Consider the following 24,131-nt stretch of genomic DNA (forward strand, 5'->3'; position numbering starts at 1 on the left):
TTATTTCTCAATTAACACCAAATCACCATGGTTGCTGACCACTCCATGATTTTCTGGCGACTAATCGGTTGTCGAGGCCGAGTTCTCGAACATGACTTTTTTATAAAACATCTGAAAAAGGGTAATAAATTTTTTTTTTTTGGTCGATTACTTCGACTTAGATGTTTACGATGAGTTACTGTAAAATGGGTTTTATCAACCCAGTTCGCTAAGCTGGGTTTATCAAATTAGATTACATTATAACCATGATTCTTCAGAAATTAGTATACCTCGTTTGTGTTGGTGGGATTATCATCATTTTCTGTTCACAACACTAACATTTGCTCAATAAGCGTTTAGTGTTAGGATGATGATGAGAAATCATGTGTAAAAAGGTTATCAATAAATAGAAGTGGTTACTGGACAGAGAAAAATAATTGCTCTTGAAGAATAAGATCGTGCTTTTTTCAAACAAAAAAATAAAAATAATAAGAGCGTGCATTAGTATTGAAAGATGCTAGATTCGTTTAATATTTAGATGAGTTATAATTTAAGTTGGACACAACATATATCAATGGGTCATGATCCTAATTTAATAGTATTGATTTGTTGGGCAAGTTGTTTATTTTTAGGAAGAAATATTCTATAATATGTAATTGGCAGAAGTCGATGATTAGCAATGACAATGAGATTTCATCAGTGAAAATAAATGCAAAATCTTTGGGATAGGTTCAATTTTTTTATTAATTTATGACATTTTAACAAATTACCTATAGACTGACTAAGCTATAACACAATGGAATAATACTTTGTTACAAAAAGAAACATAATGGAATAATACCTCAGACTGATACAGGACGAATTTGTTTTGTTACAGAGAAACTTGTAGAACGATGCATGAAGAATAAAAACACGTAGTCACATATAATAATAAAATAAAATATGCGGAAAACAGAAATAAACGGTAACAACTCCGTAGTGGTTTTGTGAAAGACAAACAATACTTCTTAACGATACGAACACTCTCAAAAAACAAAAGAAAATAGAAATCACATATAATATGAAAATCATACGTCCAGTAATTGCTCTCGTACGACGTCGTTCTGAGACTTCTAAGCCACGCAATCTGTTCAACAGCGCAGATGATTAAAAGAAAGATAACTATTGATCGCTAATTATGTAAATAATTCAAAAAGAGGAACCTGGAACATTAAGAAGATAAAGTGTCTCGAGAGCTTCACAATTCAGGGCTGGCTTGTATGGACCGTCCTTTTTAGACGCCTTACTCGCATCCATATCTGGATGGATCTTCTTCTTTAACATCCTCTTTATCATCTACAATCATAGATATAAATGATGTTGTAATTGTACACATCAACTGGATATATACACACCTATAGGTACACTTACGAAGCAACCAAGTGATACTAACAACAACAGACATGCAGATAAAAGATACTAAATAATAATAACAGACATGAAACATCAACTTGAGCTTGACGTGACGTGACGTCGTTTTGCTTGCATAATTCAGGCACATGTAATACATTTTTATATCATCATCAATGTTGTGGAATCAAAATAAAATATTTACCTGATGCACTTTCTTGATTGGACGCGAGTCATGCTCGTTCTTGATTGGACGCGAGTCTTCTGTATCTTTGGACTTAGTAATGATCATCTTCTTAGCAAACGATAACTTACTAGGCAGCTTTGACCCGTTTTGTTTATGATATTTAATCTCCTGGCCATCAACATCAAGATTACGGTTCTTTGGTTTCTTCTTGTCATGCTTCGTATCATCGTCTTTTACTCGGTCTTCCATGAAAAGCTCGGCTAGTGTTGTCCTCTTCTTCTCCGGCTCCACCTCGGTCTCCGCCGCGGCCGCGGCCACGACCACCGCCCTTTCAACCGTTTTGACCGACTCAAAGTGATTAATGCATAATGCCTATATAATACGATAGATCTCAAGGAAATCAATCTATCAGAAGATTGAGCTAATTAATTTTAGAATATCGTTTTTCATGAAAGAAGTATATGACCATCAATTATTTCATCAGTATTTGAGTTAAGATAAAAAAAAAATACCTATACAAAATGCGGTGATAAAATGTTTGAAGTTGTAAATTCATATTCAAAACAAAAGATGTTGTCAAAATATAGCTTATCATTATACGCACATACCTCTAAATCCTCATGATGATCATAAACCTTATTCTCGTTGGAGATAAGAGGGTCCGACTCTTGGTTGACGTTCTTGATGATGCTACCATCGATTACCACATAGTCCAAACCCACACTCTCGCGTTCATCACCATCATCTATTTCGGCTTCTTCTTGAAATTTCAAAGTGTCAAAACCAAATGTGCCGATGGTGAGAACTCCATCGAACCAGTTATCAAGAGCATCCACTAACCCAACCTGATCCATTATAGCTTTCGTGTTCTTCTCTATCTCACTTGTTCCTTCACCTCTCTTCTTTTTCTCGCTTTTCGCCACACCATCTATTTCTTTCACCACATGAAAATACATGTTTCTAAATACAGCTTGGACCAAAACTATGCTTTTTGTAACACGAGAGTATATATATGTTCCAAATAAAAACTAAATAATAAACAGGGAACCACATGATTGTATATAAAACTACTATTTAATTAAGCACGCGATACTTCTGATAAGCAAAATACTGATTTAGGAGAAGAAAAAAAATAAAACAAAAGAACTAACCTCTGATGACATTTTGGTGCAGCTTCTTCTGCACCCAGTTAAAGATCTTCGGAGAAAATCCAGAAAAACAGAGATATTATATACGCCGAGCTATAAAAAAGGAGCTAAAAATGCATACAAGTGAATGAATGACTAAAAACATTACGTACCGTCATAGTATTATATTTTCTTCGTGAAGAGTTTGAAGCAAACGAATAGTGTGAAATGAGAAATTTATTGGACACTCAAGGGGAGTGTTTAAGCTCCTGACACGTGTCAAGAAATGGACAGTGGGTGAGATAGGTCTGAGTTTTGGGAGACAATACCAATCAGTAGGTGCCACATGTAAGTGGTCTAGTGCTTATCTGGTCTCGATTATTAATAAATTACTTTTTGACCTGATAACTTATAGTATTATAATCATCTCCAGTTTTGCCTTCTTGGCCTTCCTTTGGTTCATTTCTTGTAATATTGTTGGTAGGCTTCTGTTGCTTTCAATGCTTTATCGTTTTTATTTGACACTGAAGGAACAATTCGTTGCACAAAAGCGATAGTTTTGGTTTCAATCAATTTTCGTCACAGTTTAGATATCCTATTTCAATAATTCTCATTTCAACAATTTTGTACCACCACAAGTTGTAGGCTGCAACTAGAATGCATTTTTTTGGAATTAAAACTTTCTAAATGTTTAGTTCATTTTTATTCTAAAAAAAAATTTACTAGTTACAATTAAAAACTGGAATATATATTCTATTTCATTTCATAACATTCCATACTATTCAAAAAAAAAAATTAACTATCATTTAAAAAATCATTCCAAATCAAAAACGTTTTGGAATAAATGAAATGTTGATTTCATTCCATTAAATTTCAGAAATAATAATTTCTATCATGCCATATATTTCTTTGATTTGTTACCGGTTACAACCATAGACTAGGTGATGTCGTGCAGTGGAACGAATGTTTTACGTTGTGTCACTGATACCATCAAAAGTTTGTTCGAGGCCAAGAGAAATATTAGGATCCAAGATCCAAACTACTCCTACATAACCCAAAAAAAAAATTCATTTTAGCAACGGTGGATCCAACCTAGTCGAATCAATGTAGTTAACTTCTTCTCCAGTCTCCATTACCATTTTGTGATGGATTTTGGTACAAACCCCACAAAAGAAACTACGATTTTACTGTTAATCCAGCTTCTCCCCATTTCGTCGGTGTTTAATGGTTTGATAAAGAAACTATAGTATCATCACTATTAGTATTAGGTAATCGCAAGGTCGTTGGATACCTATTAAATCATCAAATCATGCACATGCAAAGTATCCCCGAGCTTTTAAAGTATAACACAATAACCCCACACACACTTCACCCTCCTTTCTCCTTGTCACTTGCATCTTGTTCCTAAGCTTTTGTTGTCTTTTGCCTAATAATATGATCACTTTAGTTCTCTTACACAACTTTTCGAAAGCATTGTGGTAGTGTTTATGTACACCAAAAGGTAGTGCTATTTTTTAAAATAATAAATATATAGAAGTTTTAAATACTAAAATATCCAATAAAATACTTATATAAACGTCTACATATAATATACAGTCTTCATTTAGTAGGAAAACTATTTTCATCAACCTGTTAGACGACTTACTGTCTCTAAAAACAACTAATACTATTCATATAATAGGACATTGAGATGAGACGTTATATCATGCATTTTTCTTTCCCTTGTTTACTCAACAGTATGTATAATCAAACAGATATCATTAAGTGGATGAAGTATACGAATACGTTGGGATATTTATAGGATATTTTGTAGGATATTTATGTAAATAAAAGGGTGCCTGCGGATTTATCGAAGCATGAGCTGCGCTTTACGGTTTATGACTCGTAACGGACACACGAAACTAGACATTAGAAAATTTAGCAGAAGTTAATTGAACTGATTTGAAGGTCATTTGATTAGTAACATGATTAGTTCCATGTTTCTTTCACGTAAGTTTGTCGATGGTGTCTGGTGACCATATCCTTTTGGAATATATTATCCAAATCGTTACCCCTATCTATCAAGATACAAATTGTATACATAGGCCCAAAAGTCAAAACCTCAAGTGCAAGATAGGCCTGTCCAGTATAAATTGGGCCTTAAGAATCATAAGGGCCCATGCAGTGAATATGAAACAATTTCATGATTTTTATCTTAATAAAATCGATATCTCATTGATCATGTCAGAGGGAACCGTTTACAAGTAAAAAAGAAAAACGTTTCAATAAAACGAATCAAAGCCTCCATATAAGTAAGTGGGGTTTCCAAAAGCTTAGAGAAGAATCAGAAACCACTAACCCCACTTATATTTTCTTATTCTTTATTTTTATTTAATCAAATTGAATTTTATTACAATGTAAACACAAAACCTTGAGCATTTTTTTTTCCGGAGATATCTTTTAGTTTATTAGTTGGTGTATCCACCCCCATTTTTACCGTACGTGTAGTCCTTGACGTGGAAACCATTGTCGGAGCCAGGTTTCCTAGAGATTTTAAGATGAACGCCAGGATCGTGATGAGTCGCCGTCGAGTTGTAAACGATAGAGTTGTTAATCATCTGGACGTTACTGTTTATAAATGCTCTCATCGGGAGATTACTATTATTAGCCTTATGGTTCTTCGTCGCTTTCTTCTTCCCTTCCCCTTCATCACTGCTGCTGCTGCTACTCTGAACTCGCCGTCCCTTCTCTCCCGTGCCGTGAAAACCCCTAGAGGAATGTCGTCCCGCTCCTCCGGTTTTGTTGCCTGAAGGAGAACGTAGGATCTCCATTACAGCACCTTTATTTTCACCTGCAATGGTGATGACTCGAGAGCGCATTATGTTTTCGGATTCGGAATAAGATGGCTGACGTGGAGTCTTCTTGGTGTTGTTGCCTTGATGATTATGGTTAGGGTTATGGTTATGGTGGTTTGGTTCTTGGAGTTGGTTTGTTTTCTCGGCTGTGACAATGTTTTTCTGAGTTGTTTCACGTTCGGAATGTAACTGAGGAGGTGGGAGAGTGTAAGGAGAGAGTGCTCTCGGTGATGGCGCTTTTCGAGAAGTCTCTGATTCAGGTTTTACTACTGACCGAGTCGAATGAGCTGGACTCGGTGGTGAAGTTGGCTTTCGCGGTGGTAAAGCTTCTTGAACCTCCTTGAGAGTTGGTGGCGGCGGCGTGTATGACCACCTAGGCGGTGGTGGTGGCGGCGATGGAGACGCAGCCTTTGGTGGGGTCGGTGGTGACATGTGGCGGCTCGGCGGTGAATGATATGGAGAGCGCTCTTGAGGAGGTGGAGGTGTTCGCTGACGTGGAAGGGAAGTTCGCTGACGTGGAGGTGTTCGCTGACGTGGAGGTGAAGGAGGTGTTTGCTGACGTGGAGGTGAAGGAGGTGTTTGCTGACGTGGAGGGGGAGGACGCTGACGTGGAGGAGAAGGAGGTTGTTGCTGACGTGGAGGTGACGGTTGTCTTGCCGGCGTTCTGACTACGACCGGACGGCGAGTGGTTTGTCGGGGTTGAGGAGGTGGAGGTGGGTCGCTTGAGGCTTGTGATGTAGGCCTAGCGATGCTAGAGAGACGGAACCATGGACGAACGTTAGACATTATCTTATAAATTTTGAAATGGAAGATGTTATTAGAGTGAAAACACGATGGAACGATTCATATTATGTAACCAGAAACTTATATATATATATACAAGTTTGTTGAAGAAAAAGGAAACACGAGAAACATGAAAAGAAAAAAAGCAAATGGAGAAGAAAGGTATCAGATCCATGCAATAAGATTTCCAGCTTGCAAAAACCACATTTTTACGACTAGTATCAATCGTTAAGTTTCATTATCAAGCTTTTCCTATAAATTGTTTTTTCACCGTTAATAAGTTTTTAATTTAGATTCTATCTTCTTTCCTATGTCCGGAAAAAAATATGGTCTGCATGTAGTCGCCGACACAAAAGACGACTAAATCTGCATGCAGAACAAAATCTTTACAATATATAGTACCTTTGCACATGAAAAAACAATGCATATGTTTAAACCATAAAGTTTTTTTTAGAACCATGGACTTTAATTAACACTTGAGGAGAGTCGTGCTTCTCCACGTGTGAGACACGTTTATTCCCATAATCTCCTCTTTTTCGATTTGACGGCTAATTAATCATGTTAAATGTACCAACCCTTGTATACCTTTTATACGAACGGTGGAATATTATTTTATTTATGTTCATTTTTGGGCAATCCCTTATATATTAAAAGAGATGCATTGTATTTAATGCTTTCACACTACATTTGCTACGTGTCGCTTAAATAAACCTTCTCACAATTTATTTCCTTATTTACTTCAATTATAAAACAGACGAGATATGTTAAAACTAGAAAGATTAGTATCGCGTGAGACAAGTTGGGAGGCAAGTGAATTGGCTTGAGGGTCGATGTCAAAGTTCTCGAACGTCGTATTTGGGAGGTGGGACATATCTAAGATGATGGATGTGAAGGGCAACACACCGGAGGCCACAAACACGATCTTGGTTGGGACATGGCTCGTGTGTAGCATGAGGAGATCAAACTCGACCTTGCTCAGTTTGAGGTAGTTAGTGTAGTAAGGGCAGAGATCTAAATGGTGAAGTGGGTTTTCTTCGAGAGATCCGAAGACCGTAGAGTAGTGTTGCTCTGAATACCCTATATCTTCACTACGTAGGTTGATGAGATTGGTTCTGATGTTTTGGACTTTTGGGCACAACTTTTCAACTTCGATATTTGTGTCCGTAGGCAAGCACGTGGACATGAGCTGTTGGAACAAATTGTCGATATAAGTGGAAGGTTTAAGGCTCTTGAGATTGGAGATTTTGTTAGACAAGTCGAGAATTTGCATCTCGAAATGAGCCTTTTGGCAAGCCATGCCAAGACTAAAATGAGATTTGGGATTGGTCTCAATACTCTTAATGGTGATCACAATAATATACTTTCATCTTACGTGTTTCCATGTTGTGTGGATGACAAAAAAACAGTTATATGCTCCAAAATTTATATGTATGAAGAAAACGTTTACAACCGGAATAGCGTTTTTTTTCATGATCTTTAATTGGAGTATTACTGTTTCGTCTTTTCCATTTAATAGTTAATAATTTTTAACAGCTTTGAGACATTACCTAACACATTTTTTAATTATATGTTAACGCAACACCAAAGAAACTGTCAACTTTTGAGAGAGTTGCAAAAACGCTACACCTAAGAAACACACGAGATACGTTCATCCCACTCAAGTTTTTTTTTGGTATAATAAAGAAACACTCTATTCTTGAGTGTTAAACCGAAACAGGGATGTACACGCTAAGCTCTGGTATGGTTTAATGCTTAGCGTTTCATTCGGTATAATAAAAACGTTTTCAAAATTAAAATTAATCCCTATTATTATGGTTAACACTATTAAACCAAAATTTAAAATTAGTTTGTTATTATATCAGAAACAGTTAATCTTTGTTTTGAAATGGATTATGCTACATTGACTGATTGGCAAGGTTGATTAATGATAGAGGATTTGTATATATTTCGAAACTTTGGTTTATGGCAATATATACATCGTATTATATTGAGCAAGGCACAAATATATGACATTAATTTATTTTTTTCGGCGATCAACGTGACTTACATTAGGTTTTTATAAACCTATATATGACACGTGTCTCCCATCTTTCTTACTCATAACCTATACACAAAACTTGAGCATTCTTCACTCATTCTTCTATAATGGTTGAGATAACTGATGTATCAGATTTGAAACCGTACAAGTCTATGTGGAAGATTAGCGAAAGTAAAAAAACCTCTGGTGATCATAAACATGAAAATGTATTTTTAGTTATAAGATTTTTTCTACAACATCCTTCATGATAATCTCTTGCACTTTTGTGATGGCTCCAATCCTATTTTTTTGTCTGAAAAATAAGTTCAAATTGAATAGACACCCTATGATAATGATTCATATATCTCAACCTCTACATATAAGTTGTGGCCAATGAAAAGTCCAAAAAATCCAACCTATAACCAAATTGATATCCACATTAAACAAACTTAATATCTTTTTATCTTATAAATAACGAAATTAATAATCTCATTCCGCGCAAGGCGCGGGTTATCACCTAGTTAGCTTTATTCAGGGATTAATAAGATGCATGGAAAGGGAAACTTCAAGAACCAAACATCGAATACTGATAACCAGTAAGAAAGTATGTTTGTGCTAAGCATCTTCGTCAGCTTTTCTTTTCATATTCATAAAGCCTAAATTCAAAATGTATTGGTCACTACTCTAAGCCACTAATTCTTTCCTTTAAAACTTTTTTTATATGATACAGTGTCTCGAAGTGTATTATACGTTATGCTTATTGGATATCAGAAGACCTATCTCAAGTATACCATCACAAATTTAAGTCCAATTTGCATTTTATAAAATTATTACTATATGTGTACATCAAAAACAAGTTTTACACATTTCAGCTGAAGTTTTATGCTTACTAAGAGAGAATTTTATTATGACTCCTAACGATTAAAATAGATAAGTATGATACACAATGTTTACCCCATGTTTATAGTCTAATTAAATTAGATGTATGTCAATGTGTTATTGAAAGGGTCAACAAAACCAGGGATATAAATTTAGTTAGCAAATTAATCTGAAGTTTAATATATCGTGACATAAGGAACGATGAGTAGTTAACAAGTGATAATCAGTGGAACCTCTAATATTGGCCACGATACCAAACTTTGTTTATGCACGGAGCAAAGTGTAGCAAACATCACATTTACTGAATAAACATGATACAAATGTCTTTTACAATTAGGAGAAACGTTGGGCTTTTGATGCCATATACTATATAGGCAAACTTGGTGTTTTAGAAAAAGGCATTTAGTTCGGTAACTTGCGTAAAGGCCCATTATATTCATTCTCCTATAAACAACAAAAAATGTTTTTTTTTTTACGTAGTCGACTTCAGAAAAAACGCATTATAAAATGGACTGGCTACTACATTACCTCATTCAAATTTGAAATACTTTCCGACTAATATCAGACTAATATCAGGGTATTTAAGTCGATGTCATAGAAATGCGGTTACAATTCCACGTAGAAACACGTTTTCTTTGTAAGAATTTAGTTATGTTAATTTTGCTTCGAATGGTCAAAATTCCCAAACACATGGAACGGTTTAGTCGGATTAAATGTGAATAAACACGTTGTTGTTATAACTCTAAGTCTGTATTATAATATCTTGAGCATATATTAGTTTCTTTCTTTCTTTCAAGTCAAAGCACATGCAAAATATGCTAAAATTAAAAGAAATGAACCCAAATGCGTTTTTGTGTGTGAAAGTTTTATAAATAAGATCCTCTATATTTTAATTGTATCATTTTTTTGGGGTCAAATTGTATCATTTAAAATGTGATTATGGTTTAATTTAGTTTGGTTTAGATCGGATAAACCAGATTGGTAAGTTCTATTTTAAAATGTGTGTAAAGAGGAATTCGAAGAAATAGTATAGAAGAATCATGATGAATGCACACACCGATGACATTGAATTGGTACAACTTTACAGACAATCCATTAGTGCAGAACATGTAAAGCAAAAGCTGAAAACTGATAAAAATATCGAAAGCAGCATTTACAAGAAGAAAGGAAAGAGACGTCTTATTTCCATTGAATGTAATAATCACTATTAATATTGGACCACACCGTGTATGGGTTGTGTATGACTTTAGAATTTGAAATTTCCCATGCTGAAACATTCAAAATATTTTTTGAGTTTTGAGTCCGACTATATACTTCTCCAGCTGTATACAAAAAAGGGGAAAGTGAAAATAGAGAAAAATCATGCATGGATTATTGTAATTTATGGTTTAAACTGAAATCTTAAGGGCAATTAATGAAAATTTGGTTAAATTACAAGAAACGTACAAAGAAATCTGTTTTGGACAGGAGTCTTCTTGTTCCGTGAACCATACGTCTTAATCGAGAATTTGCCTCTATCTTTTGAAAGTAACGTTCAGAGCACGACTAAGATAACAGGAGTCAAGACAACCATATATAAACAGTATAATCAAACTAAGTCAAGGTTTAAGAGCGTTAGATTATGGTAACAAGTAACAACAGAGATTGATAGATTAAGGAGAATAAGAGCCTACATGATATGTTACCTTGCCGTAATAAATTGAAATGCTGATTCCGTGTACCAACCTAACACCATACACATGCAATATTAAAAAGGCCACATGGTGTCTTGAAATTGTAAACTAAATAATTATGAAAGCTGCGATGTTGTCCTAGTACGACCCCGCCCCCCCTCCCCTTGTGAAAGAAGGTGTTTTGGACTTTTGGTCAGCTAACTCCTTTGTATTTGGCTTTTATGGGTGCAAGTATGCAATAACCAAGTTATATTATTACTCCATATTAAAACTGTAGAAAATTAGGCCGTGGATTTCATGTTACTTGTTTTTTACAAGATAACTCTTTTTAATTAACAACATGTGATTTAGCTACTCTCGTTGGTCAACACTAACAATTACACGATTTTCGCGCTATATCCAACTTTGAGCACAATAAGAAATGCATAATCTAGAACACACAACCTCTTCCCTCTTTTCCAGCTAATCAAAATTTAACCACCCGAACTAGAACGTTGCAGACAAATTAGGTTAAGAAAATGTATAACGGCGTAAAGGGTCCACTAGATGAATATTCTAGTGCTAGAATGATATATATGCGGCTAGCTATTTCGGAGGAATACTGAATATGTTGTGTATATAAAATGATAAAATGTTTTTATGTATTCATGGGATATATTAGTTGGTAGTGGAAACTAAGCTTTTGTGCATAATCATGAATCATGAACTATACAAATGCCGCCTTCTGAAAAAAAAAAAAAGTATCGCGTCCAATAATCCATATTTTAATAATCTGACTAATACTTTTATATTAAACATTTACGAGGTAGTTAAAATGTTATCAACTAAAACCTTTCAAAACTCCAAGGGGTTATGCGGCTTGTTAAATTTATAAACTAAAGTTACTTAATTTCTCTTTGCGCCGACCTCAGATTTTCTGACAAATAAAAATGAAAATGACAGCCAAAATTTAGCTTGTTTCTTAAGTGAATTAGCTATGAACTTCTGTCCTTCAAACCGATTGTAATTATTTTATGTAGAATATTCGAGTAATGAAAAAATTAATCATAGCCAAAAGGAACAAAACTAGTTGACTTTACAAGTATATTTTGTCATGATAATTGTGATTTGTGAAAACTAGTTTACAACGAAGAATACTTCAGTCGCCCTATCAAATATCACTAGTACTACTACATATGTATTACATGAAGACCATAATATTTGTAGTGTCATCAACTTTACAAATTGTTTTTATTGCAAAACTGCTAGAATCACAATGATACCAATCAAAAGAATAGTAATATTAATGAAAAATCACAAGGATATTTTAAATTCGATTCAAAAATCTGAAATTTAATTTTTTTTAACATTTTTAGAGTTGCTAAAAAACAATTCTACTTCTTTTTTTCTTTACTCATGAACTTGAAAAAAAAATTCCTTGCTTTGTCAAACGAGTGTATATATTTTAAAAATCTAACAATGTAAGTCAACCAAATTCTTAATACACTAAATTTGTATCGTTTAATTAGTTTCAAAATTTTGATTAAAGGATTCATGAACATACACAAAATACCAAAGCTCTCAGTAGATTAACTAAATACAAAATCTCGTTTTCCTGTGTATCTGTAAATATAAGTTGTTGACTCTTTCAAAAAAAAAAAAAAACCAGTATTATCAATTGATTGCTCAGTCTTCGTCACGTTTTCTTTGTATATTTATACACAATACCTACTAGTCCTTCTTTACGTCTCTCTTTCTCAGAGTTTTCTTATGATTCTTCCACGCCTCTAAATATCCCGTCAAAATACTCCGTCTCTGTTTTCTATTCGCAATTCTCAGACCATGACTTTAATCTCTATATTCTCTAATCCGAGTAACTATCCTTCATCGATAGGAATATATATATCCTTCTAAAAGCGAGAGAGTTCTTTGAAACAGAGTTTTTTAAGTTCGTTTCGATGGGGAGGATTCTATGGCTACTTGGTGTGGGGATCGTTCTGTTCTTGGTTAGGATCGTGTTATTCAAAACCGGTTTGATTCACATGGTTAAGAAATGGAGGAGGACGATCGTCGATCTCTTTCACGTTTACCAGCACTACAAAGTCCCCGAATTCAACGAAGTTCAAGAGAATCATCTCTACAGGAAAGTGTACACCTATCTGAACTCGTTAAGCTCCATCGAGGATTCCGATTTCACGAACCTCTTCACCGGGAAAAAGTCAAACGATATCGTCCTCCGCTTGGATCGAAACCAGGTCGTTGGAGACGAGTTCCTCGGCGCTAGAGTTTGTTGGACCAACGGAGAAGACGAAAACGGCGCCAAGAGTTTCGTTTTGAAGATACGTAAAGCCGATAAACGGAGGATCCTCGGCCCTTATCTTCAGCATATACACACAGTGGCCGACGAGCTTGAACAGAGAAACACGGAGCTGAAGAAGCTTTTCATCAACGTAAAAAATAAACGGTGGAGATCGATTCCGTTTAATCATCCTTGCACGTTCGATAACATCGCAATGGAAACGGATCTGAAGAACAAAGTCAAATCCGATCTCGAATCGTTCCTCAAAGGGAAACAGTATTACAACCGTCTCGGCCGCGTTTGGAAACGGAGTTACCTCTTGTACGGACCTTCCGGCACCGGAAAATCGAGCTTCGTCGCGGCGATGGCGAATTTTCTTGACTACGATGTTTACGATGTAGATCTCTCAAAGGTAGCTGACGACTCGGATCTCAAGATGCTTCTGTTACAGACGAGGGGCAAGTCAGTGATCGTGATCGAGGATCTCGATCGGTTAGCGAAATCGACGGCTGTGAGCGTTTCGGGGATTTTGAATTTCACCGATAGTATTCTCACCTCTTGCGCTGCGGATGAACGGATCATGGTGTTCACGATGACGGGGAAAGAAAATATCGACCCGGCTATGCTCCGACCGGGTCGGGTCGACGTTCACATCCACTTTCCGTTATGCGACTTCACGGCGTTTAAAACGTTGGCCAACAGCTACTTGGGCGTGAAGGAGCACAAACTTTTCCCTCAGGTGGAAGGGATTTTTCAAAACGGCGCGTCTCTGAGCCCCGCCGAGATCGGGGAGCTGATGATCGCGAATCGCAGCTCCCCGACTCGTGCGCTCAAGTACGTTATCAATGCTCTGCAGAGGGACGGAAATGTGCGGCGTTCGTTTCTCGAAAACGGCTCGAGGAGATCGGAGGATGCTTCCAGCGAGATGAGCGGTCCTCTTTGCGGCGGCGGAGGCGGAGGAGGAGGAGGAAGCTCGCCGGGGGTGAAGGAGTTCAGGAAGCTGTATGGGTTGTTGAGAATCAAAAGCAGTAGAAAGTCTGAGTCGTACGATGCGGCTAGGGATTAAAGTTTCGAAAAGTCAACGGCCACGTGGATTAATGTTATTGGCTGTGATAGAGAATGTTCCTATGTTTTTTTTTTTCCCTCCTTTTTTTCTAGTTAATGTACAAAAAAATTCGCAAGACAATACGAAGAGAAAGCCCAAACTCAACATGTTGGGCCAGTTACAAAAAGCCTAATTCAATATTCATCAAAATTACCCAAATACCCTTAAAGATCGAAGGGTGGAAAAGATATGCGAGTTAGATCGAACGGTCATGGAGCATCGTCAATAACACACTCGTTATAAAACCGCGTTCTTCTTCGTCGAGCATCGTCGTCGTCATCATCTAGGGTTTTTCTAAGATTCTTCTAAGGTAAAATTCGAAGTTTCCCGCAGAGAGGACGATAGTATATTCGAATCATATCGTTGACGTTTTGGTTTGATTGGTGTTGCAGAGATTTGATTTCGTCTGCAAGTATGAGGCCGGTGTTCGTGGGGAACTTCGAGTACGAGACTCGCCAATCGGAGCTGGAACGGTTGTTCAGCAAGTACGGGAGAGTGGAGCGCGTTGACATGAAGTCTGGTAGATAACTCCTTCGCAAACTTTACTCTTTTCTTGTATCGTTTAGAGGAGAAGTTGATTCGTTGTTCTATTTGATATATGATTCTGGATTTAGTATTAGGAGAATTCAAGGAACCAGTAGTATGTTAAGTGTTTGTTTGGTTGAGGCCATTGATTAGTGTTATGAGAATTATCTCAAGGAGCCAGTAGTATTAAACTAGAGATGAAGATTATTTTGGTATTTTTTAAGTGTTTGTTTGGTGGCAGGAGGCTTGCAAATTACATTTTCATGCAATCATGCCTACCTTTATCATCCGTTGATCGATTGCCTTGTTTCTCTTCATGCTCTTCCATGTCTCCATCATCCGTTGCTTTTGTTTCTCTTCTCATGCCTATCTATATCTGAACTCCTACTGTCAGAAATGGTGAAAGCAGTGCCTTTGCAATCATTCAGATTTCAGAATTGAAAAAAGAATAATTTGGATTTTGATTAGCTTTTGATTGACTACAACTACTACACATGTTTGTTTTCTACTACTTCATGGATCGCCTCTGCATCTTTATGTACACCACAGCCTTCCTTCACATTGATGCAGGTCTTGTATGTATATATTTAGTTTTCATTTTCTCTAGGTTCAAAACTAAAAAGGGTTTCTTTGAGCTGACTTATCTCCTTCATTGCTAATTCGGTGGGCTGTTGAAACAGATTGTCTGCGGTTTCTTACCTTGTGTTTGTGTTTTCTCTTGCAGGTTATGCTTTTGTGTATTTTGAGGATGAGCGTGATGCTGAGGATGCTATCCGTGGGATTGACAATATCCCTTTTGGCTATGAGAAACGCAGGCTCTCTGTCGAATGGGCTAAGGTATCTATCTCTCTCTTTTTGTTCTAATGACTTCATATGCTCTGTTTGTTTTTTTTTGAAGTGAGGTCTAAGTTTTCTTCCGGCTTTCAGGGTGAACGTGGGAAGCCTCATGGAAAGGCAGCCTCAAACCAGAGACCTACGAAGACACTCTTTGTCATCAACTTCGACCCTATCCGCACTAAAGAGCGTGATATCGAGAGGCACTTTGAGCCCTATGCCAAAGTTCTCAACGTCCGCATAAGACGCAACTTCGCATTCGTTCAATTTGCAACTCAGGAAGATGCAACCAAGGCCCTTGAATCTACACAAAACAGGTTACAACAACAACAACACACTTTCACCACCTGTCTGATTCTAACAGATAATGCCTGCCCTTACATGTTTACCCTCCGTTGGCAGCAAGTTGATGGACAGGGTTGTATCCATTGAGTATGCTTTGAGGGATGATGATGAGAGAGATGATAGATACGCTGCTAGTCCGAGAAGGAGATCTCCTAGTCCAGTGTACAGGAGGCGTCCCAGTCCTGACTATGGCCGTCCTCGCAGTCCTGAGTATGACAGGTACAAGGGTCCAGATGCTTACGAAAGGCGTAGAAGCCCAGATTATGGTCGTCGCAGTCCTGAATACGGTAGAGCTAGGAGCCCCGGTTATGACAGATACAGAAGGTAATAACACCAACACTTGGCTTGTTAACAACTGTTTGTGTTATGGATCATTGTTATATTCTAAGTTTCTTTGTTTTGTCTGTGTAGCCGGTCTCCTGTATACAGAGCAAGAGGTTGAAGAAGCTGTTTACTGAATGTGTCTCTACGAGTGGTTGTGTTTTCTACGTTAGTCTGAACTTTAGTTGCTATGCTCTTCTACATGTGGTTGTAGTTCTTAAGTAGCTTATAATGACATTATATCTTTGTGAACGATTTGAAGGTTGGATTCTCTCTAAATCATTTAGTTTGTTCATTGCCTAAATAGATTTTTAATATTCAGAAACATTGCACAAGAAAAAGATTTTTCATCATCAGAGTTCTTGGCTGATTGCTTTCTCCAGCCAAGTCTCTGCATCTTCCATCATCTCGGGACTTAACCGAACCATGAGAACGCAGAACTCGGTTTGGTTAAGAACTCCATCTCCGTTGAGGTCTCCTTCTCTAACCATTGCTTCTTCATCTTCCTTGCTCATTCCTTCAATCCCAAGTATCCCTGAGTTTCTCTGTAAACTCTCAGTTGTGATCAGATCCCTCTTTGGATCCGCTAGCAAACTGAAACCTTTACATAGCTCTGATACAAACTCTTCAACGTCCATCTTCTCCGCCATAATCGGTAGCATGTCTTCGTATTTAGTCTCCATCTTCGTAGTATTAGTTTCTAGTACAAAGTGTTTAGTGCTTGGTGGGTCCATTAGAGAAGAGATAATGTGATGTGTATCTTGAATGAATTAGTTAAGTCCAACGAGGGAGAGATATATAAGTGAGTGGCGTATTAGTACCGATGTGGCTGTCACGTTCGAACCTAATCGTGTGGTATATAAACTCTCTTCTTGAAACCATCGTTGTTGGAATCTGAGTTGAAGTAATAAAGGGACGTGATCCGTTCTCAAGATGTTGCGTTTTAGCGTGTTTGAAGGCATCTGATTATTAAGTAGTTTCATAGAAACTACTCAAGTGCCGTGACTTGGACGTATTAGGACACTTATTATGTATTAAATTATCAAAAGGGAAGAGACATAGATAGGTAAGCAATTTGGCAGAAGTTTCGTTTTTCTTGGTTTCTAACGAGTTTTGTTTTATTTCTATTGGGAATTGGATTCTCTTACATAATAACGACAGATGATAGACTTGTCTATTTCTCCGTCCAAGTCCTAACTCTGCTTTGACGTAATGGTAAGTAATCTCTTGTCTGAATTTGACACGTCGCTATATTCATTCATATACTTCAGGTTAAAGATCTAAGCAAGTAATTTTTCTTAATTTTACAAATAATCAACGTCTCTTTGTTGATTATGCTTTGTACTAATTTGGTCAAGGTCAAGCCAACCCATCGATAAATACGTTTCTAACCTCCAAAAGATCGAGTTGAGTTGGATTATAACATTATAAGTATATCCCAAAGAACACGCCGTTTCATTCCTTTGTTACTGCTAATGGATAATTTTCAAGTTTCAACTATGTATTTTAACTAAACCTTTCTCAGAAGTTCACCATTTTTAAATTGAGTGCATGTTCCTTTATATACTTAGCCTGAAAGAAGGAAAACAAATATCCAATGTTTTTTATATATTTCGTATAGTTGACTCGATCCATTTGAGTTGTAATATTTATTCGTATAAAGTAGAGTTCTTTTATATACTTGCGTCTCTTGAGGCGGAATGTTGGAGGAAGGCTAACGAAAATGAGAAAGCAAATGAGGATCAGGACGATCCGTCCACTACAGAGATTGAGACAACGTCCCCTTGGATACCCCGAATCCCTACTTATCAAATTGATGCATCATGGATCAATAATGGCAGTGTCAGTGGCTTAGGGTGGAGTCTTAAAGATCAGATGGGATTAGAATACTTCGGATTACGGGCGTGTAACAGGAACCTCTCAGCTTTGCACGCTGAGATGGAAGGGCTACTTTGGGCAGCCTCATGTATGAGAGACAAAGGGATCACTGCAGTACGGTTTGAGACGGACTGCATGGACTTAGTGGATATGACTACAAACCCGATGGACTGGCCAGCTTTCGCGACAGAGATCGAGGTGTTCCAGAGGTTACAGGAAGACTTCGAGGATGTGAGACTGTCTCATATTCCTCGAAGCCGAAATGGCCGGGCAGATGGATTAGCAAAAGATGCAAGGACCAGAGGTTTTATCTTCTTCCATATAGATCAGACCCGGACAGATGGAGATGCTCCTCGGAGAATCAACTCGTCTGCTCTCCACTTGATCTAGCTTAAATGGATAGACGACAAAAAAAAAAAAAAAAAAAAAAAAAGTAGCATGCGCACTGCGCAGATACGTCTAAGATTTCTTACACACCAGGAGAATATCGCGGTTGGTTTATTTCCTTTTATAATATGAGTGAATTTCCCAAATATGTCGTTGTGTCTCTATGCTAGTTTATTGATTATTCAAAGCCGTAAAGAGATTCAACAGAGAACTACTGTCACACACAGAAATTTAAAATTTTAATAGAACGAAGCCCAAGAAAATTCGTGTTTAGTGGGCACTACTGAAGTGGCATCTCGTTCCGCAGTTCAAGTGATCAACTAGCTAGTAGCAGACAAAGACATACATCATTATCATTCGTCACAGCACATAGTTAGCAAAATATAACGTAAATTAAATTAATAAACAGCAGTTTACGTAACGCTTTTCATGATAATCAATATATTTTTGGAATCGAATTATCATTATACAGTACATGCGATGTCACGTACGGGGGTGAAGAAAAGTTGGATTCATTTAAAATGAAGGCTACTAAGATCCATCGTTTACCTTATTACTCTCCCAAATTTCTCGTTACTCATTTCAGCTTTTAATGTTCGATAATCAAGTGATTATTTCTGGATATTTATATAAACATATATTCACCAAAGAAACAATAAAGGAAGCGATGAATACAGATCATGTAACACTTAAGAGATTCGTATTCACATATTCTTCTAACTATACACAACTCTGTTATACATATAGTCATATACGCTACGTATCAATAAATCAAAGTGACCAAACAAACCCAAATTACTATCAAAATTATAGAGCATTTTTTCTTAAAAATATATATATATTTAAACAAAATAAAAACCTAGAAAAATAAGGAGAATAAAAGACTGTTGTGTTATGAAAGAGAAGTAGAAAGAGAAGTAGAAATCTAATTTCACAATCTCTTTTGATCATTTTGCTTCACCATGAAGATCCTCCTCCCGTAGTACTGAACATCCCACTCCAGTATCCATTATTAGGGCTTGAAGAAATATTATTATTATTATTACCATGACTCTTCTGTTGTTGATTATCGTCATGATCAACTTCTTGTGTTATGCTTGATGAAAGCTCCTTCATTTGATCCCCAAATGGAAACAAAACCCTACCTTGATGATGAGCATCATCTGACCTATTGTGGTTGTTGTGTCCAGTCCCTTGATGATGATCAGTAGAGAAAGAGAGATTACTTGGCTTGTAATCCACCATTGTTGGAAATCCTGAAGAAGTGTACATCACATTGTTTGATGAATCCATCATTGGACCAGAAGGCATAACTGAGTTTGAAGAAACACTAACTCCTCTTCTTAAAAGCTCAAGAGCTGAAACAGGAGAAGAACCATAGAGAGAGGATGATGATGAAGGCTGCTGATGAGTTATGTTGCCATTTCCTTCCATCTTAGGCATCTGAAGAAACTGAGACATGTGAACACGATGATGCTGATCTTGCATGACCGGGAAAGACAACAAGTTGAGATCCTGTGATGACCCTTTTGATTTATTGGGGATTTGGTTTGAGAAGAGAATTGGTGGGTTTAGATCTGGAAGTGTTGTAGTCAAACCAAGTGAAGATGGTGTTGTCTGAAGGATGTTTGATGAAGAAGAAGACGAAGATAATCTCTTGTTCTTTCTTGAGCTTCCCCCGACAGGGACATTCCTAAGAGTTCCACCTTCGGTCCAATACCTTCGACAACCTTTGCAGAAGTATCTTGGTTGTGTTAGATTATAGTTGTTGTAGTAACAAAACTTTGTGTTGGTTGAGTTACATCTTGGACAATTTAGTTTCTCTTGTGGTCTTGCTTTCCTCTCCACCACAACCGCGGTATTGTTGTTGTTGCTTACGCCAGAGACGGTGGCTCCAGCGGCTGAGACGCCGTTTGGTGTGAGAATGGTGCTTGGCCTTGCACTTGACGTGGTGTTTGATTGATGTGTGTTGTTATTAGGAATCATGATTTGGTCCATTGGTTTAACGTTCATCATTTCTTGAAAGCCCTAGAACATTGAAACCGAAAGAGCTAATTAGAGTTTAATTTTGAAAAATCTATATCAATATATACCACAAGCAATCATAAACTAAATAATAAGCTGATTAAGACATAAACGTGTGATTGATTATCACCATGCTTCTCAAGATCAAACAGAAAAATGAAAAGAGATGAACACCGAGAACAAGGGGGTAAATAACAAATACTGACGTTTAATTATTTTCTATCATCATTTTTCCAATAATATAATTAATGATTAATCACATTAAAAGGCTGAGAAAAATGTATTGTGAGCTATAATGTATCCCTAATCTTTTATTTCCAGCCTCGAAACCAACAAAATTATAATTTCCCATGCAGAATTGTCATTGAAATATGTGTTAAACTCAAGATATATAGTCGTTATCCATAATTGCATCATCAACATGAGTAATATATAAGAAATTTTATTATATATGCACACACATAAATATGCATATTAATATGAAATCTATAATGGATCATGGAAGACAAAAGAGAAAGAAAAAGAGAGAAGATGTAGTTAAAAAGAAACAAAAGAGGGAAAAAGAGTGAGTTAAAGGAAGATCTTATAAGCACCTGTGTCCACTTCGTAGCGTCCATGAGTTCCGACAAAGAGGAAGCCAGAGGAAGCTGTGTGGGTTTTGAGTAAAGGCCAAAGAGAAGAATGTTTTTGAGACTTTTTTCTGCCTTTTCTTTGTTTGTGAGTGATGGCTCTTCTGTGCGTTGCCTTTCACTTTATGGATGTTGAATATAGAGCCAGCGAAGAACACGGAGAAGAGAAGCACTCAACTTTTAACTTATTATCTAGGAGAATATATATATATTTTTTGGACTAGAAAATACATCTATGTAAACACATTATGCATTTCCCGTGGTGAAAATATCATATATATATATACAAATATCATTAAAAAGGTTGTCGAGTATGATGAATTTGGTTCTATTGGACTGTAGTTGGAATATTGATTATTGAATGTTAAAATAATTATGTGTCTAATAACTTAAATGAAAAACTTTAGAATGACATTTGTTTGTTAAAATGGCATTTATTTATGCCATTTAGATGAGCAGTATGAAACTAAATTGTTTGATTTAGAGATTATATTATGATTTGTAATTTCATATTATCATCCTCTAAATTCGGGAGAAAACTTTCGAATAAAAACTTTTAAGAAATTCGGTTATAAAAAGATAAAGAAGTAAAAAGAAAAAGTTGGGTTTGTTGATTTTGACTAGTGATGATGTCTCGCGACCGCTCTCTCTTGCTAGCTCTTTCTGGTCCCTCTTAATAAAATATATATATCTTCGATAAAAATCGTGTGTAAGGAATTATGTCCGTTTGTTAAAATAATGTATCTCTTAATAATAGATATAAAAATCTTTTCTGTATCATATAATGCATATACTAGTGTGTAGTGGAACTATGAGTTGTATGCTATTTTCTTGACCTCCCATTTTGTGATTGGATACTATTTGTTTGCCATATGGTCCATCAGATCGCATAGCTATATTAAAAATCCCAACACCTTTACCAAAAAAAAAACCCCAACACCATACCTATACGTGTATCAGTGTATACTCTTTGCGTACATGTGATTAGTGGCTTTAACACCCAAGTTTAGCTCGACTTAAAACATTTACTATATCAATATTCAATGTGTATATATAAATATAGTGGTGCCCATCTAGATTTTATAAAACTGATGAGATTAGTTAACTACTGCATTTGTATATAAGTTTTAATTTTGTGTGATTACAGTCAATATTTATGTTTAGTTATATATAACTCTGTGATGTTAATGATTTTATTTTGCAATTGAAATTTGTCATTCTGTTACTCCTTCCCTTGTCTGTAATATAATGGCATTTCATAATGCATGTTACCAAACAAAAACCAATATTTATTTGAGAAATTATCTATAATGACTCAAATAATACTTGTAATGACATGGAAAGGCCGAAGATCAGTGAGAAGAACAAAACAGAGTAAATATACATGAAGACAATTTTACAGCCATTTATAACTAACTACATTATCCAATATCCATACATATGTATTTGAACCTATGACTATGTGATGTTGTCTCAGGGCTGGGGTGGTGTTGCGGTTCTGGTTGGTGCGCCAAGCAAAGACGATGAGAGCCTCCAAGACTCATCCGATGAAATAAGAGGAACTGCTCTCAAGTGTATACTTTCCTTGGGAACTACAAAACCCAAAAACTGACATTCCAGGAGAAGTACATGAACTAGGTAATGAGAATCCTTCCTTTTCAACCTTTGCTGAGTCTGTAGACCACAAAATATATGACAGAACTAATTAATGTAACTAACTAAACCTCTAAAGAGACTAAACTATAGGTGAATCTCTGAGCACACACATAAGTAGTCATTATTCCGAGAAGATGGCAGAATGATAAAGACACGACTAAAATACCTTTGAGAATGATAAACATAAACAGAGATCCTTGGCTGATTTTATAAAACCCAGAATGACTATACCAATAGTCAATATGTGCCTTCACAATGCTCGGCATTTCATTCTCAAACCCACCAGTATAATCACCATTCACTAATAACCAACGTCTACAAAGAAGGACAACCCCCATCTTCATCATTGCTAGTTCTTTCAGTTTAATTACAAATGGTAATCAGGACACAGCACCACATACAAGCCGTGAAGTACATGTAATTGGATAAAAGCTTGTTGACAGATTCATCATCACCACCTGGGTATTTTGATGGATACAAGACTCAATTTTCTTGAGAAACACTAGTGAAGAAACATGAACAAGAACCATGTTGTTAAGTTTCAATGTCACAAGCATTCCGGGGATGTACAAGAAGAAGATCTATCAATTTCACAGCACCATGGCGTCTAGCTCTACAGTTGTAGCCAGCCCATACTCCAATATCAACTTCAGTCTAGAACTACGCAAAAGCAAAGATCTGTCTTTAAGACTAAGCATTCATATCGTCTTTCTTTTTCATCAGTTAGTATAGCTCTGCAGAAACAATAACATCGCCTAAGGATCTAGTTACAGAGAATTTTTTTAATTGTACGAAGAGAGAGAGACAGAGATACATTACAAGGCACCATCTTCGAGAAGAAGTTGCAAGACCGGTTTAGGTGGTTGCAAGACCGGTTCGATTCCAACATTATTATTACCGTTAGGAGAAACGCAGGCGTTTTGTGTTGTGGATCTCGATACCAGACTCAAACCTTTAAGAGAAATATAGCCGTTTACGCTAGCTTCTCTATAAATATTACAATACACCAACTCAAAAACACTTTAATCAGACAAGAAACCAAACCAAACTCAAAAACACTATAATCAGACAACAAAACCAAACCATTATCCCTCCTTTCTTCTCCAATTATATCGATGTCGGAAGAAAACCGCAAATGTCAAAATACAAACCTCAAACCTCCTTCCACTAAAACTCTCTCTCTGTTCAATCCCGTTTCTGTGCAATGGAGAAACCACCGGAAGAAACAGCCGGTGGCCCAGAGACCAAACCGGTTTCGAAATCGATCAAAGCTCGTTTCC

At 36.6% G+C, this 24,131-nt stretch overlaps 7 protein-coding genes and 1 long non-coding RNA gene across 9 annotated transcripts; 2 read left to right on the plus strand and 6 right to left on the minus strand.

The window, feature by feature from the left end:
• Nucleotides 1-882: 882 nt before the first annotated feature.
• Nucleotides 883-2,977, minus strand: LOC106450487 (protein TILLER ANGLE CONTROL 1). Of its 2 annotated transcripts, none has more exons than XM_013892155.3 (6): nucleotides 2,856-2,977; nucleotides 2,707-2,752; nucleotides 2,164-2,489; nucleotides 1,574-1,927; nucleotides 1,182-1,314; nucleotides 883-1,105 (listed from the first exon to the last, which is right to left on the minus strand). In XM_013892155.3, exons 1-6 carry the CDS (start codon nucleotides 2,859-2,861, stop codon nucleotides 1,092-1,094), a joined length of 879 nt encoding a protein of 292 aa, XP_013747609.1. In that variant the 5' UTR covers nucleotides 2,862-2,977; the 3' UTR covers nucleotides 883-1,091. The 2 variants fall into 2 exon arrangements, with proteins under 2 accessions (XP_013747609.1, XP_013747611.1); XM_013892157.3 differs by having other exon boundaries at nucleotides 2,164-2,483; nucleotides 2,856-2,964.
• A 1,891-nt stretch (nucleotides 2,978-4,868) lies between these two features.
• Nucleotides 4,869-6,388, minus strand: LOC106450488 (serine/arginine repetitive matrix protein 1-like). The gene has a single exon (XM_048779468.1). The coding sequence runs from the start codon at nucleotides 6,300-6,302 to the stop codon at nucleotides 5,130-5,132; it is 1,173 nt and encodes a 390-aa protein (XP_048635425.1). The 5' UTR covers nucleotides 6,303-6,388; the 3' UTR covers nucleotides 4,869-5,129.
• Nucleotides 6,389-6,598: 210 nt separating this feature from the next.
• On the minus strand, nucleotides 6,599-7,706 carry LOC125608880 (nicotianamine synthase 1-like). The gene has a single exon (XM_048779469.1). It carries the CDS (start codon nucleotides 7,594-7,596, stop codon nucleotides 7,039-7,041), a length of 558 nt encoding a protein of 185 aa, XP_048635426.1. The 5' UTR covers nucleotides 7,597-7,706; the 3' UTR covers nucleotides 6,599-7,038.
• A 4,855-nt stretch (nucleotides 7,707-12,561) lies between these two features.
• LOC106450490 (AAA-ATPase At2g46620) lies at nucleotides 12,562-14,391 on the plus strand. Its single transcript, XM_013892160.3, has one exon. It carries the CDS (start codon nucleotides 12,806-12,808, stop codon nucleotides 14,210-14,212), a length of 1,407 nt encoding a protein of 468 aa, XP_013747614.2. The 5' UTR covers nucleotides 12,562-12,805; the 3' UTR covers nucleotides 14,213-14,391.
• On the plus strand, nucleotides 14,323-16,580 carry LOC106450491 (serine/arginine-rich splicing factor RS31). Its single transcript, XM_013892161.3, has 6 exons — nucleotides 14,323-14,561; nucleotides 14,644-14,771; nucleotides 15,501-15,613; nucleotides 15,704-15,927; nucleotides 16,013-16,279; nucleotides 16,367-16,580. The coding sequence occupies exons 2-6, from the start codon at nucleotides 14,666-14,668 to the stop codon at nucleotides 16,395-16,397; spliced, it is 741 nt and encodes a 246-aa protein (XP_013747615.1). The 5' UTR covers nucleotides 14,323-14,561; nucleotides 14,644-14,665; the 3' UTR covers nucleotides 16,398-16,580.
• LOC106450492 (calcium-binding protein KIC-like) lies at nucleotides 16,545-17,151 on the minus strand. The gene has a single exon (XM_013892162.3). It carries the CDS (start codon nucleotides 17,008-17,010, stop codon nucleotides 16,630-16,632), a length of 381 nt encoding a protein of 126 aa, XP_013747616.1. The 5' UTR covers nucleotides 17,011-17,151; the 3' UTR covers nucleotides 16,545-16,629.
• Nucleotides 17,152-19,224: 2,073 nt separating this feature from the next.
• Nucleotides 19,225-21,397, minus strand: LOC106450496 (dof zinc finger protein DOF2.5-like). Its single transcript, XM_013892170.3, has 2 exons — nucleotides 21,160-21,397; nucleotides 19,225-20,569 (listed from the first exon to the last, which is right to left on the minus strand). The coding sequence occupies exons 1-2, from the start codon at nucleotides 21,181-21,183 to the stop codon at nucleotides 19,499-19,501; spliced, it is 1,095 nt and encodes a 364-aa protein (XP_013747624.1). The 5' UTR covers nucleotides 21,184-21,397; the 3' UTR covers nucleotides 19,225-19,498.
• Nucleotides 21,398-22,457: 1,060 nt separating this feature from the next.
• LOC106450502 lies at nucleotides 22,458-23,983 on the minus strand. The gene is made up of 3 exons (XR_001289415.3): nucleotides 23,671-23,983; nucleotides 23,018-23,585; nucleotides 22,458-22,869 (listed from the first exon to the last, which is right to left on the minus strand). It is a non-coding gene; the product is annotated as an uncharacterized LOC106450502 (long non-coding RNA).
• Between the last annotated feature and the right edge of the window lie 148 nt (nucleotides 23,984-24,131).

The sequence above is a fragment of the Brassica napus genome, chromosome A5, assembly GCF_020379485.1.
Source record: "Brassica napus cultivar Da-Ae chromosome A5, Da-Ae, whole genome shotgun sequence".
NCBI lineage: Eukaryota > Viridiplantae > Streptophyta > Magnoliopsida > Brassicales > Brassicaceae > Brassica > Brassica napus.

Coding starts and splice junctions, on each gene's coding strand:
- LOC106450491 (XM_013892161.3), top strand. CDS start 14,666: ATGAGGCCGGTGTTCGTGGGGAACTTCGAGTACGAGACTCGCCAATCG. Junction 14,772..15,500: donor GCGCGTTGACATGAAGTCTG/GTAGATAACTCC, acceptor TTTCTCTTGCAG/GTTATGCTTTTGTGTATTTT. Junction 15,928..16,012: donor CTTGAATCTACACAAAACAG/GTTACAACAACA, acceptor CTCCGTTGGCAG/CAAGTTGATGGACAGGGTTG.
- LOC106450488 (XM_048779468.1), bottom strand. CDS start 6,302: ATGTCTAACGTTCGTCCATGGTTCCGTCTCTCTAGCATCGCTAGGCCT.
- LOC106450487 (XM_013892155.3), bottom strand. Junction 1,928..2,163: donor ATCATCATGAGGATTTAGAG/GTATGTGCGTAT, acceptor CGTATTATATAG/GCATTATGCATTAATCACTT. Junction 1,315..1,573: donor CAATCAAGAAAGTGCATCAG/GTAAATATTTTA, acceptor CTATGATTGTAG/ATGATAAAGAGGATGTTAAA.
- LOC106450496 (XM_013892170.3), bottom strand. CDS start 21,183: ATGGACGCTACGAAGTGGACACAG. Junction 20,570..21,159: donor ACGCTACGAAGTGGACACAG/GTGCTTATAAGA, acceptor TCAATGTTCTAG/GGCTTTCAAGAAATGATGAA.
- LOC106450490 (XM_013892160.3), top strand. CDS start 12,806: ATGGGGAGGATTCTATGGCTACTTGGTGTGGGGATCGTTCTGTTCTTG.
- LOC125608880 (XM_048779469.1), bottom strand. CDS start 7,596: ATGGCTTGCCAAAAGGCTCATTTCGAGATGCAAATTCTCGACTTGTCT.
- LOC106450492 (XM_013892162.3), bottom strand. CDS start 17,010: ATGGACCCACCAAGCACTAAACACTTTGTACTAGAAACTAATACTACG.